The sequence below is a fragment of the Syngnathoides biaculeatus genome, chromosome 5 (genome assembly GCF_019802595.1).
Source record: "Syngnathoides biaculeatus isolate LvHL_M chromosome 5, ASM1980259v1, whole genome shotgun sequence".
NCBI lineage: Eukaryota > Metazoa > Chordata > Actinopteri > Syngnathiformes > Syngnathidae > Syngnathoides > Syngnathoides biaculeatus.
The window spans coordinates 33,233,405-33,250,894 of NC_084644.1; the positions used below are offsets into that span (position 1 = coordinate 33,233,405).

The following is a 17,490-nucleotide window of genomic DNA, read 5'->3' on the forward strand; positions in this document are numbered from 1 at the left end:
TACCTTAAGTTGCTAATATACATGGGCTTTCGGCACATTTTAAAGGTTCTCATATCCATCAACAAACATTAGAATATGACAGGCAATGGAAAGGGCTATATTTGTATAGTCTCCAAAATGTGGTCACTTCATCAAAGTGAGGAAAATAGATTAAAAGTTTCAACCGTCACTAAGATGTTCTTTTTTTTATTCGTATAAGAAACTTCTGGAGAAGCACTTATTTCGTTGTATGCACAGTCATATGATGACATTAAAGGGTTTAGTTTTTGATATATTTGATTTAATTATGCTGTACATGTGTGCAGTTGTCGGCAGTCTGAAAAAAATCTGCCATACTAGACAGCAATATGTTATCGGACTACTTTTCTTTTAGGAGCCATGTTAGGTGTGTAGACATAAAGGTAAACATGGATTGCAACACTTTAAAGGTAAAGTGTCATCCCTATAAACATTCTAATATAGATATTGTAATGAAAAATACAAAAACATTATTCATAAATAAATATGAGTGGCGAGCGTGTCATCCATGCAGATGTCATTGAACGACGTCCAAGTGGTCATCATATTGGCTGCATCTCCTGTCCGTCACCCCGGACATTCACCATTGAAAACACGCTGTGCCCCCTTCTATGGGAGACGAACATGCCCCTTCTGACACGGAAGCTCTTTTCGAAGAAGAGAACATCACACAATCGAGTGAAGTTACCGGGGCAATATTACCCTATTGTTTCTATTCAGATGATATGCGATCATGGCCAAACTGCCTCCCTGTCCAATCCACTTCCGTGGTGGAGATGAGCCATCGCGGCCCGGCGCTGCGATGAGCCAACCCGGTCGAGAAGGCTGGTGGCCGGCTTGGGTTTCACCACAAGGCGAAGGTGATAAGCCACCTCGACGCCAAAGATGAGCCACCGCAGCCGAAGCCGTGACATTTTTTTTAGTAGCTGTATACACACCTACCTGTCATTTGGAACCCACGAAGCTCTCGTCCTTTGCACTCGTGCAACACATTTTTCACGATGAACCGGGTCTCTTGCAAACTTATGAGGAGTAAATCCATCCTCCCCAGTGTTCACGCAATGTCCATATATGCAACGAGCCGGCATTTTGGCTAACATGAAGGAACAACGAGCTACCTTCCCAGAGGTAAAACTAATAGAAACAAACGAGTCCACTTGACGGCGGTTCTGCCATGTACGTCACTTCCTGCTTCTTCTGGAAAACAAATTCCTCAAGAGGATTTTCATGGCAGGAGTTACAAAAAGCTGTATACGTCAAAATCATGTTTTGTGGTGGGGAAAAAAAAAAAACGCATGGGTCCATGTCGGTTGCTGTTTTTTCATTAATAACATACTAAAAATCATGCATTTAATGACAGTGGCTCTTTAAGCTGCAAATTATACTCTGCAAAATACTGCAGGGGACAAACTCTGCTCTGGTACCAGCAGCGGTGGCTGCTGTTTGGTAAGCAAAGACCTTCGCGAGGCATTCCCCGTTGAGACACGGGTGCTCCCGTCACTACTTGGCAAAGGAGACGAGTGTGCCAAGCAACGTGCTGCAGCGTGGCCGTGGTCTGATAAAGTAGTGTCTGCTTGGATAAAGAAATGAGAATGAGCATTCAATGATCACCAACCTCTTAATATTACTGTTCGCTGCAGTAATGCCAACAAAATATTCAACTGGTGTTTTTCTGAACAGTTTTTCAACCTGTGAGACGGTACTTTTATAGATACTCAGTCGTTGCCATATTCTGCTATTTTTTTAAACGCCCTCACCATTCCGTGAGGGTGGCCTGTTACGTAGCACAAATGTGGTATTAATCACGTACCTACCTTTTCCACTGAAGACAAACATAAACTGATGCAGATGGTGGTGGTCTTGTGTAACGATTAATAGATTAAAGTGCCACTGACACAAAAATCATATTTTAAAATAAGTATTGTGATCAGAACTACACTCCTGTTCACGAACGCATGGCAACAAATCGAGTAGGCTCCAAACTGCACGACCATTCAGTAACTAAATCCTTCTGAATTTGGACCGAATGCTGTGAAACCCGACGTGGGACACCCCTGGTGATGACTTCAGTGGACTAAAATCATCATCTGTATAATCTTAGTACCCAAATTGGAGCCGTATTCAATCGCGTTGAAGCTGCGCGGCCGAGCCTAGCCTAGCTCGGGAACATCATATATTTGCTGAGGAGGTAAACATAAATCATGAGTACTTATACGACCTGCAAAACCTACGTTTGGTATACAAGGACCGTGAGTACTTAGTAGGAAGTTGGGCGAGTGGAAGCGTCAATTTAAACTTGCTTATAGCCCCAGACCACCTTAGCTTAGCTGGCTAACAATGAGTCGCGTTTGCGATCAAACTATGCTGTAAGAAACATCGAACGTGAGTAACTTCATAACGTGAACAACCTAAACGTGTACAACAAGGGACATGAGGACTTATAGGAAATTTAACAAGTCTTATGTTAGTACCCAAATACGAGCAGTGTCGTCTGCGTTGAACCTGCTCGGCCCAAGTTACCCTAGCGCGCTAACAACCTTACCTAATCCCTTACATCCACATATCCTTTGAATCGTCATAGCCATTATATTTTCACACAGATTGTATGTGGTTTCTGTACCTTATCTTTGTACTGTTTGATAGCTTTTATCGATCTTAACATAAATTAGGATGTAAATTCTGTATTCTTATGTGTTGACTTTGTATATTTGATTGTTTTTATCTGACTATAACTTTAACATAGACTAGGTAATGTGAGAATTGTGTATCTTATGTGCTGACTCTTTTAAAGCCCGGGTGTCATCCCTATAAACATTCTAAAATAGATATTGTAATGAAAAATACATATAACAGTATTCACTTCAATATCTATACGGGAAAAAAAAGGTGAGCGGAGACCGCGTCATCCATTCACAAAGTTGCGCAATTGAGTGTCCCTCGACATCCAAGTGGTCGCCATATTAGTCGCGTCATCTGTCCTTGACCTCATCGTCACTTCCGCCGTTGAAAACGCGCAGTGCCTGCTACTACGAAGCCGAACAACAGAGATATTCGCATTTTTCCGACGCCCCTTAGACAGCGAAGTTCTTTTCACACAACTCCCGCGGCGCAGATGAGCCATCGCAGCTGAGCCATCGCAGCTCATTGCAGCCGGCTGGTGTGGCTTATGACAGAGCCGAGTGCTGCTGCTTTAGTCACAGTCAAGCCGGGGCGTTTTTTTTTTTTTTTTTTGGCATTCTCGGCTGGGTTCTTAAGAGCCGCCCCCGTCGCAAAGCTCGACGCGCAGCCTTCGCAGAAGCTGTCACCGCCGAACGCGGCGCCTCAGTGGCTGAGTTTCGGCGCCCGTGATGCCATATAAGGAGGAGGTGGAGCTAGCTATGTTGCTTTTAGGGGTATGTTCAAAGTCGACATCGACATATTTCATACGCGGATCTTTTGCTACATTATGAGAGAAACCGATTATGTGGTCCCCCCCCAAACTATTATTTTTTTTTTAGTAGTTGAATACACACCTACCTGTGATTTGGAACCCACAAAGCTCTCGTCCTCTGCACACAAGCAATCCATTTTTCACAAATAACAGGGTCTCTTTCAAACTTATGAAGGGTAATTCCATTCTTCCGAGTGTTCAAGCAATGTCCAGCAATGCAACGAGCAGGCATTTTGGCTAACATGAAGGAACAACGAGCCACCTTCCCCGGAGGTAAAACTAATGGAACAACGAGTCCCCTTGGGGGCGCCTCTGTCCTTCACGTCACTTCCTGCTTCTTCTCAAAAACAAACCCTCGAGAGGATTTTCATGGCGAGATTTACAAAAAGCTGTATACGTCAAAATCATGTTTTGTGGTGAAAAAACAAATGGGACCATATTGGCTGTGGGTTTTTCATTAATAATATACCAAAAATCACCCGTTTGACGACACTTAAGCTTTTAACTATCTGCAGTCCGAAGCGGGGCACAATTCCTGTACGTCCTGTAGGCTGGTCCCAAGCCCGGATAAATGCAGACTGTTGCAGCAGGAATGTCTTCCGGTGTAAAACTATGCCAAACATATATGGGCGTTCATCAAACGACTTCCATAACGGCAAGGTCATGGCCCTTGCTAACTGCGCTCGCCCCCAGCACTGTTAATCTGCAAGGCGTAGGTAGAAATTCAGAAAAAAGAGGAGGAAAGCGACTGAGTCGGCAGAAGAAGAGGCATGCAGAATCCCGACAACTGTTAAGGACTTTGAATGTTGGGATTATGACAGGAAAAGCTCAAGAGTAAGTTGATATGATGATTAGGAGAAAGGTTGATGTATTGTGCATCCAAGAGGGCAAATGGAAAGGGAGTAAGGCTCGAAGATTAGGAGTAGGCTTTAAATCATATTACCATGGAGTAAATGGGAAGAGAAATGGAGTAGGGGTTATTTTAAAGGAAGAGCTGTCGAAGAATTTCTTAGAGGTGAAAAGAGTATCAGATTGAGTGATGAGACTGGAATTTGAAATTGAGGGTATTGTGTATAATCTGATTAGCAGCAATGGCCCACAACTAGGATGTGACCTTGAGTTGAAAGAGAAATTTTGGAAGGAACTAGACGAAGTAGTCCTGAGGATCCAAGAGAGTTTTTTGATGGTGCAGTTTTCAATGGACATGTTGGCAAAGGAAACATGGGCGATGAAGAAGTGATGGATAAGTACAGCATTCAGCAAAGGAACTTTGAGGGTCAGTTGGTGGTGGACTTTAAAAAAAGGATGGAATTGGCAGTGGTGAACACTTATTTCCAGAAAAGACAGGAACATAGAGTGACCTACAAGAGCTGAGATGGGAGCACGCAGGGAGATTATGTTTTGTGCAGATTATGTAATCTGAAGGAGATTATTGATTGTAAGGTTGTGGTGGGAGAGAGTGTAGCTAGACAGCACAGGATGGTGGCGTTTAGGATGACTCTGGTAGTGGGTAGGAAGATTAAGAAGACAAAGGTAAAGCAGAGAATCAGGTAGTGAAATTTGAGGAAGGAACAATGTTGTGTGGCCTTTCGGAAAGAGGTAGATCGGGGGTGCTCAAAAAAAAAAAGTTTGCCAATGGTCCCTCCAATTTGTGCACCGCTGATGCAGTATCTTCGCAGATATTCTGTGTTGCGCTCAAAAAAAAATAATAATCCAATGCAAATTGCAAGTATAACATACAGCTATTCAGTTTGTGGCATTTTGGAATGTGATTCAATGAGTGAGGGATGACTGGTTGTTACATCCAATGGGACAATTCACATACATACTGTAAAATATGAAAAGAAGCCACCAGTTTGTTTTAGGCAGCACACGGAACTTTCTCTAACAACGGCCGCTGCTGCGCCGTACTCTCCTTTCCGAGTTTACCTTATAACCACCCACCCCCCCTCTTAAAGATGTAAACTCATAATTACAAATGTTACAGTACTTACGCAGCCCATCATTGTGATTTATAATGGACGAGATTTTCTCTTTTCTGAGTGGGAAAGATCGGGTCTAAAGCCAAAGTAGAAAGTGCAGGATGAGATCGTAAGTAATTTTAAAATTCCACCTTGGCACAGCCTGATCCAGGATGAAAGCACAGACAATACAGTGCACAAAAAGCTAATTCTGTATTTCAAATATAGGAGGCAACATAACATTAACTTTAAAACGGTTTGGGAGCTTCATCATCATACCCCCACCCCCCCATCATCGGTAGCTCGCAAGAGCCTGGCTGCTTGAAAACTAGATCTTGGGGTAAAACATTCTGGCCATCTCTGCTCGAGATGGACAGGAAGAGCTCACCAAAGACTGGAATACTACTGCCAAGGTACTCAGAGAGGCAGGCAGGAGAGTTCTTTGGGTGCCTTCTGGGTGGAAAGGGGAGAAGGACACTTGGTGGTAGAACCCCAAAATACAGGAAATCATCCAAGGAAAGAGATTAGTGAAAAAGTGGGACATGGAGAGGACTGAGGAGAGGCAGAAGGAATACATTGAGACGTAGAGCAAAGGTAGAGGTGATGAAGGATTATCAAGAGGCATTTGATGACATGTACACCAGGTTGGATCCGAAAGAGGGAGGAAAAGATCTCTCCTGGTTGGCCAGACAAAGCAGTAGCTATGGGATGGATGTGCAGCAAGTAAAGATGATTAAGGATAGCGATGGAAATATGTCCACTGGTACCAGTATTGTGCGAAGTAGATGGAAAGAGTACTTTGAGATGTTAATGAATGAAGAGAATGGGAGAGGCGGTAGAGTAGAAGAGTCAAACGTGAATGACCAGGATGTGGCAATGATTAGGAAGGGGGAAGTTAGAAAGGCACTAAACAGAATGAAAAATGGAAAGACAGTTGGTCCTGATGACATACCAGTGGAGGTATGGAAGCAATTTGGAGAGGTGGCTGTGGCGTTTTTGACCAACTTATTAAATAGAATACTAGCAAGAGAGAAGATGTCAGAAGAATAGAGGAAAAGTGTGCTACTCCCCATTTTTAAAAACAATGGTGATGTTCAGAACTGTGGAAACTACAGAGGAATAAAGATGATGGGCCACACAATGAAGTTTTGCGAAAAAGTTGTCGAGGCTAGACTCAGGACAGAAGTAAGTATCTGCGAGCAACAGTATGTTTTAATGCCTCGAAACAGTACCTCAGATGCATTATTTGCCTTGAGGACGCTTGTGGAAAAGTACAGAGAAGGTCAGAAGGAGCTACATTGTGTCTTTGTAGCCCTCGAGAAAGCCTATGATAGAGTACCAAGAGAGGAACTGTTGTACTGCATGCGCAAGTCTGGTGTGGCGGAGAAATATTTTAGGATACTACAGGACATGAATGAGGGCAGCAGAACAGCAGTGAGGTGTGTCGGTGTGTCAGAAGAATTTAAGGTGGAGGTGGGACTGCATCAGGGAACCGCGCTGAGCCCCTTCTTGTTTGCGGTAGTAATGGATAGGCTGACAGATGAGGTTAGACTGGAATCCCCTTGGACCATGATGTTCGCAGATGATATTGTGATATGCAGTGAAAGCTGAGAGTAGGCGGAGGAACAATTAGAAAGATGGAGGCACGCACTGTAAAGGAGAGGAATGAAGATCAGCCAAAGTAAAACAGAATATATGTGAATGAATGTGAGGGGCGGAGAAGCAAGAGTGAATGAAGCTCCAGGGTTAGGGCTAACTCTAACCCTAAAAAAAAAAAAAAAAATCATACATTGTGATTTCTGGATTTTTCTTTTTAGATTATCTCTGTCACCTAACCCTCTCTCTCACAGTGGACATGCACCTACAATGAAAAAATCAGATCCATGATTTCTAAGTGGCAGAACTTGCAATATAGCATGGTGTTCAAATACTCATTTTCTTTACTGTATCCGACTGAAAGACAGAAGAGTCTCTGCTAGAATGAATGGCAAAGTTTATAAAACAGTGGTGAGGCCGGCCGTGATGTACAAATTAGAGACTGTGGCACTGAAGAAACAACAGGAAGCAGAACTGGAGGTAGCAGAAATGAAGCTTGGAGTGAACAGGTTGGATAGGATTAGAAATGAGCTCATGAGAAGAACAGCCAAAGTTGGATGTTTTGGAAAGAAGGTTGGAGAGAGCAGACTTAGATGGTTAGGACATGTTCAGAGGCGAGAGAGTGAGTATATTGGTAGAAGGGTGCTGAGGATGCGGCTGCCAGGCAAAAGAGCGAGAGGGAGAACAAAAAAGACTGGGTGTTGTGAGGGAGGACATGAGGACAGTGGGTGTTAGAGAAGATGCACGAGATAGGCTTAGATGGACAAAGATGACACGCTGTGGCGATCCCTCACGAGACAAGTGGAAAGGAAAAGAATATTGTGATCAGAACTACACACAATAATAATCACTTTGATGATAATACCAGTCGGATAAAGTGAGCTGAGTGCGTTTTATAAAAGCACAGTTGCGCAAGTCTCACTCGACACAACAAACATCCCAGTGGTGGCCATATTTGTCTGTGACGTCATGTGCAGGCATCACACTGTATCCCTGGCTTTGAAAACACGCTGTGCCAAATGCAATGGCCGATGAACGAGAGCAATTTTCGGATTTTTCTGACGCCCCTTCTGAGGCTGAAGCTCTTTTTGAGGAAGAAAACATACATCCCCGAAGCGAGTGAAGCGACCAGGGCCATATTTTACCAAATCTTTTCGAGGCATATTCAGACAATATGCGCATCACATCTCCACAAACAACAGACTCCCCGACAGACACAAACGGGAAGGATGAGGGACACTGCCTTCCGTCTTTTACACATTTCCGGAACGTTCACTGGAAATCACATTCGCCTATTTGGAACATTTGTTCGACTATGATGACTATACGTCATTTGGTTAGTTAGCTCGTGTTACATGCATCTTAATTTTTTACTCCTAGTTTGTTTTGTGTTGTATTGTGTGTGTGATTAAATTGCCTTAAACACAGTACAAATGCTACGTTATATTTTGCTGGTTTGACCCAAGGGGATTTCTTCTAAATTCACACGTAACATATGCCATGAACTGTGAGATAAATTAGTCCCCACACCTCTTTTTTTTTTTTACTAGTTCTATACACACCTACCTGTCTTTTGTAAACCACAAAGCTCTTGTCCTTTGCACCTGTGGAATTCAATTTTCACGATGAATCATGTCTTTTGGAAACGTGTGAAAGAGTGAATCCTTCCTCCTGAATATGAGAGCAAATTCCAGCAACACAACACGCCGGCATTTTGGCAAAAACACAGAACAAAACAGCTAATTTCTCGCTTGCACACGAGGTAAATACACTTGACCCTGCAGCTAAAGTTGTCTGCAAAATACGTCTCTTTCGGCTTCTTCTTCAACCTCATACAGTCCACAGATTTTTCATGGCGAGAGAGTAAAAAAATCAACATACGGCAACATTCTGACGTGTTGAGAACAAACTGATGGTTCCATTTTGGCTGTTTTCTTTTTTCTGTTTAACAACATACTCAATTTAATGTTTTTTGTGTCAGTGGCACTTTATAATTTGAACTGGATGCCTGTGTCCCCTTCAATTTGACATCATTTTTGTTATGCATTGTAAATCGCAGAAGACGAAAATATATCAGCAGCCATATGTGCCATAAGTCTAATTTATGGTTTGCTTTTTTTTTTACCATACTCTATGCTGCCATTTCTGTCAACAGTTCACACTCCATTCGCTGTGGGAAAGATGCAAGTGACCATCCACAAGCAGGCAGAAGGAAAATGGTCAAGCTTAGGTCAGCCTTTGGATTTCCATGATACATTTTTAAGCAAAAAAGACAGAGGTGAGTCCGAAGTTTGTCGAACCTTTCATCCATTTTCAATACCACTTGTACTCATTAGGGTGATGGTTCAACTGGAGTTAAACCCAGCAAACTTTAGGTCGGAAGCAAGGTAGATCCTGGACAGGTCATTATTCAATCGTATGATACAAGCAATCATTCGTACCTATGGACATTTTAGTCTTCAATGAACCCTACATTCGATATTAAAAAAAGTCTGCCCACTCCTCCTTCAAATGCCACGTTTTGTGAAAAAAAAGAGACCCATTTAAAACATTTCAAATGAATTTCCGCCTTTAATGTAACATACCTTGTTTATCTTTAATAAAAAATTGTTTACATAAGGAAACTAAAAAAAAAAAAACTGAGCTGAGTGATTCTCTGAACTATTTTCTGTATACATTTTTGTATACCACTAGGGGTTAGTTATCTTTGGGCAAGAGGCGGGGGTTAAACCCTGAACTGGTCTCCAGCCAATCTCAGGGCTCATGTAAACAGCCATTCAGTCACATTCACACTTATGGGCAGTCTAGAGTCTTCATTTAATCTTCCATGCATGTTTTGGGAATGTGGGCCGAAATCGAAGTACCCGTAGAAAACCCACACAGGCAAAGACGGGGAAAACATGCAAACTCCACACAGGCGAGGCCAGATTCAACCTCTGGTCTTCAGAACTGTGAGGCAGATGTGCTAACCTTGCGCCCATTGTGCCGCCACTGTCCTCTTCTTTTCCATTCTTTCAACATGTCCCCTTAGGGGTCGCCACAGCGTGCCATGTTTTTCCATGTAAGCTTATCTCCTGGCTCTTTCTCTTGAGCACCATTAGCCCGCATGGCTTCCTTACAACATCCATCAACCTTCTCTTTGAGCTTCCTCTCGCCATTTTGCCTGGCAGCTCCATACTGATCACCCTTCTACCAATATACCATATTCACTCTCCCCCCTCTGGGTGTGTCCAAAACGTCAAAGTCTACTCTCTCAAACTTTGTCTCATCCAACTTTGGCCCTCCCTATAATGAGCTCATTTCTAATCATATTCAGTCATCATGGCTGACCTCACCAGTGTTTTATGAACTTAGGTCTTCATCCTAGCAGATACTCTTCTGTCACAAAACACACCTGACACCTTGTGCCAGCTGTTCCAGCCTCTTTGGACCAGTTTCTTCACTTCCTTACCACACTCACCATTGGTCTGGATCGGGGGTGCTCTATGCGTTGAACGCGAAGATAGTTTTGGTGGATCGCATGATCCTGATCATGATGTGTGATATAAAAAAAGTCATCCTAACATGTTGTGATTAAGTTTGATTGGAGAGGGGAAACGTTATGAAGAGGTGCTAAAATCTAAGAGCAGGAGTTGGTTTATGCCGTGAGCTGATTGGTCGCGCATCATCGAAGCCTCACACAGCAACTTCCTTTGTCCCACCCATTTCCTTGTTGTGGACGTTGTCTCGTCCATTCCATTGACCCTCTCGCATATGTACTGTATCTTAGTGTTGTGTTTGTGATAACTTTTGCTTAAGCAATAATATTATGTAGTTACAATACCTTTTTTAGTGTAGTGCCCCAACGATAGCTTCCTCCACGGCTATGGTGCTGCTCGCTGGTACAAGGTGAAAGAGTTTCCTAGATGGCGGGTGCACGTTTTTAACATGGCTTTTTTTGGAAGAGCACGGCTATGCATACTTCAAGGATCGTGTTTACGATCATCATGTTGCAATGCAACAGGTGAATGAATTTAAAGACTCTATGGGCCCCTCCTTTGCCTTATTTGTGGTTGATTCCTCCTGATGTGTTCCAATATGGATAAAAGCGCTCCCAAATAGGAGCTGAATCCTCTCGGTGGATCCATAAAGGAAAGAAGGGCCCACGGCGTTACCACCTCTTGGGCGCCGCGTAGGAAGCCTTCCCTTGGCCACTACACTGAGGTGGTATTGTAACTACACAATCAATATTATTGCTTAAAAATAAAATTTGTCACAAACACAACACTAAGATACAGCAAATATGTGACCAAAAACTGTTATCGCTTGGAAAAAAAAAGTTTGAAGTGCCTCTGATTTACTCCAAATGTAGTTCAGCTATTCTTGGAGGCATTTCCAAACATTTCTGTTGTCACATCCTATAGCACAAGCTACCCACGTGGACAAAAGCATTGGTACGCCCCTGTTAATGAAAGAAAAATCCACAGTCTAAGAAATAAGTTGAATCTGGCAAATGTAATCATTAAAACATGATAAATTAATCACTGAAAATTAGACATTATTTTTAATTGTGAATTATTCGGGTATACCCTGAACTGGTTGCCAGCCAATTGCAGGGCTCATCGAGATAAACAGCCACACTCACAATCACACCGAGGGGCAATTTAGGGTCTCCAATTTGTACATTTTTTCGAGATCCTCTTCAAACTTCAGCCAGCCAGTAATCTTACATGTTCGCCTTTTGTCTAAAATCACGGTTTCGAACTCAAAATGGGCAGTTTCCGTGAATCATACAGAATCTTTTCCGGGGTGAGGTACAGCTCGCTGTTGTCATAGACTTTCATATTCTGTCAGCACTTTCAGATAGATCCATTCCACACAGCTACCATCCACGCACACATGTACATGTGAATATTCTGGAAAAATATTCTGGTGCATCGGCCTGAGGTTGTGCCTCGGCAGTTGGAACCACCTTTGGATAAATCACAAGTGTTAAGGGAAAAACACTTCCCCACTTCTGTTAAAATGTAATTTATCACTCCAACATTACAATGGTCTAAATGTTGCGATGTTGGTGCATCAACAATTGAGTATTTATTAACTCTTTCGTGTGCGAGACGACAAGTTAGACTTCCACATTGGCACTCATCAATCAAATAAGTTTCCCATAGTTTTTTTGCACTGTAGACTGCCTTAGAGTTGCCAATATCCTCATGATAGACCAGCTGTGGATATATATACAGTGAAGAAAATAAGTATTTGAACACCTTGCTATATTGCAAGTTCTCCCTCTTAGAAATCATGGATCTGATTTTTTTCATCGTGGGTGCATGTCCACTGTGAGAAAGAGGGTGAGGTGACAGAGATAATCTAAAAAGAAAAATCTATAAATCACAATGTATGATTTTTTTTTTTTAATGATTTGTGCGATACAGGTGCAAATAAGTATTTGAACACCTGTCTATCAGCTAGAATTCTGACCCTCAAAGACCTGTTAGTCCGTCTTTAAAAGTCCACATCCACTCCATGTATTATCCTGAATCAGATGCACCCTATGTGAGGTCGTTAGCTGCATAAAGACATCTGTCCACCCCATACAGTCAGTAAGACTCAAACTTGTAACATGGCCAAGACCATGTCCAAAGACACCAGAGACAAAATTGTACAACTCCACACAGCTGGAAAGGCTGGATGGTTTTTTTGGTCCCTGTACAACCGGTGTCAGAGTTTGGTCTGCATTCCGCATTGCCGGCAGTAAGTCGTACTTGTTTCTGGTGAGAGTTGACTCCCCCAAGTCTGCCTTTTGTCACTGAGTTTGTTCAAAACTTTTATGGACAGAATCTCGAGGTGCAGCAGAGGTTTGGAGGGGGTCCAGTTTGGTGGCCTCAGTATTGCATCTTTTCTTTCTTCAGATGCTGTAGTTCAATTGGCTTCATCAAGCTATGATCTCAACCCGACTGGAGCGTTTCGCAGCTGAGTGAAGTGGCTGTGAATTTCTTGAAATAGGTGTGCTTGGGGGAAAAAAAATAAAGTAAGAAAAAAAAAATAGCAGTCTGCCATTGACTTTACAAAATGAAAACTATTTTCGACAGACTTTTTTGTTTCTTGGATTTACCAATCCTTGAATCATTGAACTACCCCCATCCTGGCCACTGGGAGGAATTGGTCACCGCTGGCTGCAACTGAACAGGAAAAGGCAGTACTCAGACACAAGGACATCGTTGGGCGAGTGCAGCAGGCGAGGCGTTGCCTTAGGCTCGGTGGCCAGTAGACCAGTATGGAGCAAGGCCACTACTGCTGAGCGGCGCAAGCTGGTGTTCCAGGAGATACGTCGAGAAGAGGAAGCACAAAGGTGCGTCCAAGCTGTGTCGCAGGCCAAGCAAGGGCAGTGGTTTGCCTGGGAAGGATTGGAGGCAAAGAAGATCACCTGGAAAGAGCTTTGGAAGATGGAGCCATTCAGGGCAAGCTTTACCATCAGAGCTGTATATGATGTCTTGCCTTCTTCCAACAATCTAAACCAGTGGTATGCCAAAGATCCCAAGTGCCTCTTATGCCCAAATCCTTCAACACTGAAGCACGTCCTGGTTCGTTGCAAGACCAGTGTTACTCAAGGCCGTTAGACCTGGCGGCACAACCAAGTGCTGAAGTGTCTCGCTGGTATTCTGGAGAGCAAGCGGATGAGGGTGAACGTCCTCCCACCCTTGTCAGCCAACTGGCAACCAAGGCTCTTTGTTCGCGAGGGGTAGAGTCAAACTGGCTACACCAACAAGCCACCAGACAGCGGACAGCTGGGCAGTGCACGAGACAGGAAGCTGCCGGCAGACCTGGACAAGAAGCTCTCCTTTCCATCTGAGATTGCAACTACCACGCTACGACCAGATCTCGTGCTTTGGTCTGCCTCTCTCAAGCTCCTCTACATCATCGAGCTCACAGTGCCCTGGGGGGGCGCAGTCGAGGAGGCGTATGAGCCGAAGTGGCTGAGGTATGCAGGACTTGCGGCCAAGGAGGAACAACAAGGCTGGAGAGCAGAGGTACGCCTGGTGGAAGTTGGCTGCAGAGGGTTTATAGGCTCGTCAACATCCAGGCTATTCAGAGAGATGGGAGTCCGAGGGAAGGGAGTCAGAGATCTCTCCAAGACGGTGGACAAGGCCAGCCAGTGGCAGTGGATAAAGAGGAAAGACCCCAATTGGGGCTTCAGGAAAATTGATGGCACCTAAGGGGTTCAATCTGGGATGCTGGGATTCACTGCTTAACCCTCTCGAGTGTGTCGTGGGCCTATCAGCGAAACACTTTATGACGGAAGGAAGGCCACTCGATAACCCGTAGGGTGCCATCACTTATTTAAACATCCCACAGACCCTCATCAGAGCCGAAATATGCATGAATAGAGGGCTATTAACATTAGTCCTACATGATACATTTAGTTGTATGATGACTTTTTTTTTTATAACTGCTTCACATCTGTGTGATATGGGGTCAACCAACTTGTGGCACCTTTCAGCTGTTATTCCACTCAAAGATTCTTTAACGATATTCCACAATTCATGTTTATTTCTGGGTTTTTACTTCAGAATCAGCATTTTAATGTCACCCCACAAATTCTCGATTGGATTAAACTCCGGGGATTGGGCTGCCCAGTACATGAAATTACCTTTTGTTGGTTTGGAACCAAGACTTTGCATGTTTACTAGTGTGTTTGGGGTCATTGTCTTGTTGAAATCATCATAAGAAAACATGACCTCTTCAAGTATAGTGATGTCTTGCATCCGTCCACAAAATGTTCCTCCATTTCTCTTTCGGCCAGGTGATGTGTTCTTTGGCAAATTGTAACCTCTTCTGCACATGCCTTTTTTGTAACAGAGGGACTTTGTTGGGGATTCTTGTAAATATATTAGATTTACACAGATGTCTTCTCACTGGTAACTCCAGATTCTTTGATCGTCCTGGACCTGATCATTGGCTGAGCCTTTACTAGTCCAGTTATTCTATTTTGATGGTTGGTTTTGATTTTCTGCCACGTGTCTCTGGTTTTGCTCTCCATTTTAAGGAATCAGATCTTTTTAGCTGAACAGCCTATAATTTTTTTATACCTCTTTATAAGGTTTTCCCTCTCCAATCAAACGTGAACGACCCATTTTCCTCAGGCTTTCAAGGAGGAATGCATGTTCAACAGATGCTGGCTTCATCCTGAAATAGGGCCACCTGATGCACACCTGTTTTTCACAAAATTGATGACATCACTGATTGAATGTCACTTTTTTTTAAACACACCCCTTCAACAAATTGCCCAATTGCACAGCTTTAAGAGTGTGTATAACATGAATCTTGGGTCTTGTTGGTTTTCTGAGACTCTACTGCACCATCTGGTAACTTCTAACTTAATTAATTTGGCTTTTCACATTGGACTGCTTTTATTTTGAACACTACTGTACCTATTTTTGAATGTAATTTTTAAAAATAAATTTACACCAAAGTATGAAAATATTTTTTTACTTTTAACGGATATATTATGTGGATTTTTTTTTAACATCTCAAATCAGCTATAGAATAAGTCTAACATTACAATGTCAAAAACGTGGAAGGACGTGGATACTTTCTTGTGGGATTTAATAATTAGATGTGTACCTACTACCTACCTCCTCAACTAATGGAGAATGAATGCGATTTATGATTAATTGTCAAAAAAAGTCTGTTTCATGATAAAAATCTGCATTCCTCCTGTGTCCTACTTTAAATAAACTCAGTTCATCTTGTTTATTTAGAAGCGCTGACTCTGGATGATTGACAATTTTCAAGTTAAAATATCATGTTCTATGGTCTCTATTTGCAAAAGTGTCCATGCTTTTTTTCCCCCCAGTCTCCACAACTCACTGCTAGCAACACGCCTTAACATTTTCTCCATTCAGCGGTTGGCATTATATTTTAGATGCTATTTTCTACTCTCAAGTGCACACCGCTTGGCCTCATTAGTAAATGCTAGAGTGAGAAAAGAGTTTTGCATGCCTATAATTTTTATTTATATTTTTTTCTTTGGAGCTGCTTCCATTGTTGTTCATACAGATGGCTACTTCACACTGGAAAATGCGCAACGCTGCAGACTGTGTTGCCAGGTCGATGTGAATGAACCCCCCAAAATGTTCATTAAAAAATTGAAAAGGCATACTGTCTGAATTAAAATGCTAATTTTCCACTGTAAAGAAAATGACTTGTCAAATCATGTTGTTCATTCTCTTGGCTTCGAAGTCTAAAGTCAAGAAAAACGCAAGTCTTAAAATTAGCAACTTGAGTCATTTGACTTCTCTCCCCCCACTATGTCCTTGTTGGATATACCATGGAACACAGTGAAGACATCAAGTGGAGAAGGTATGGCACAACAGCGACAAAACCACAAATTTGATGGGATAAATGTCTTGGAAAATGGATGTACCGAACCCTAACCCTAAATGGAAAAAATTGAATGTACAGTTACCAAGAACTGGATATCCCCAATATTCATGTTTTCACAAATTTAAAAGTACAGTAAAGAAAACACATTTTTGAACACCCTGCTATATTGCAAGTTCTTCCACTTAGAAATCATGGAGAGGTCTGAAATTTTCATTGTAGGTGCATGTCCACTGTGAGAGAGATAATGTAAAAAGAAAAATCCAGAAATCACATTGTATCATTTTTTAAAATGATTTGTGTAATACAGCTCAAAAAACTATTTTGAACACCTGAGAAAAACAATGTTAATATTTGCTACTGCAGCCTTTGTTTGCAATTACAGAAGTCAAACGTTTTAGTTGTTCGCCAGGTTTGGACACACTACAGGAGGGATTTTGGCACAGTCCTCCACTCAGATCTTTTTTAGATCCGACAAGTTTCTGGGCTGTCCCTGATAAAACACAGAGTTCCAGCTCTCTCCAAAGATTTTCTATTGTGTTTAGGTCTGGAGACTGGCTAGGCCACGCTAGGACCCTGATCTTCTTCTTACTGAACCACTCCTTAGTTTTCCTGGTTGTGTGCTTCGGGTCATTGTCATGTTGAAAGACCCGGCCATGACCCATCTTCAATGCTCTGACTGAGGGAAAGAGGTTCTTCCCCAAAATCTCACAATACATGGCCGTGGTTATCCTCTCCTTAATACAGTACAGTCGCCCTGTCCCATGTGCATAAAGACACACCCAAAGTCACACGTCACCATTGTTCGGCTGCCCTCATACATGTTCTGTACTATTCTGACATATTTCTCTGCCACACCAGGCTTCCCCATGCAGTACCAGAGTTCTTCTCTTGGTATTCTGTCATAGGATTTCTCTAGATCCACAAAGACAAAATGTAGCTCTTTCTGACCTTTTCTGTACTTTTTCACGAGCATTCTCAAGGTAAATAATGCATCTGTGGTACTTTTTCTTAGCATGAAACCATACAGTTGCTCCCTTTCATTGCATGACTTCCTATATTTTGGGGTTACACCTCAAAGTGTCCCATCTCTCCCTTCCTACCAGAAGACACCTAAGGTAC

The 17,490-nt window shown here is 42.7% G+C and overlaps 1 protein-coding gene across 6 annotated transcripts in view; it reads left to right on the plus strand.

Moving 5' to 3' along the window:
- LOC133500475 (cytochrome b5 reductase 4) overlaps positions 1-17,490 on the plus strand; it is a 97,853-nt gene that overhangs the window by 13,747 nt on the left and 66,616 nt on the right. For 3 of the 6 annotated variants that reach the window (XM_061819160.1, XM_061819164.1, XM_061819162.1), the window contains 2 exons: positions 9,161-9,283; positions 16,327-16,347. The exons of 1 other annotated variant lie outside the window; for it this stretch is intronic. In XM_061819160.1, the coding sequence (XP_061675144.1) occupies positions 9,161-9,283; positions 16,327-16,347 (144 nt within the window). The remainder of the gene's footprint in view (positions 1-9,160; positions 9,284-16,326; positions 16,348-17,490) is intronic. 2 more of the 6 variants (XM_061819163.1, XM_061819165.1) reach the window with 1 other exon arrangement.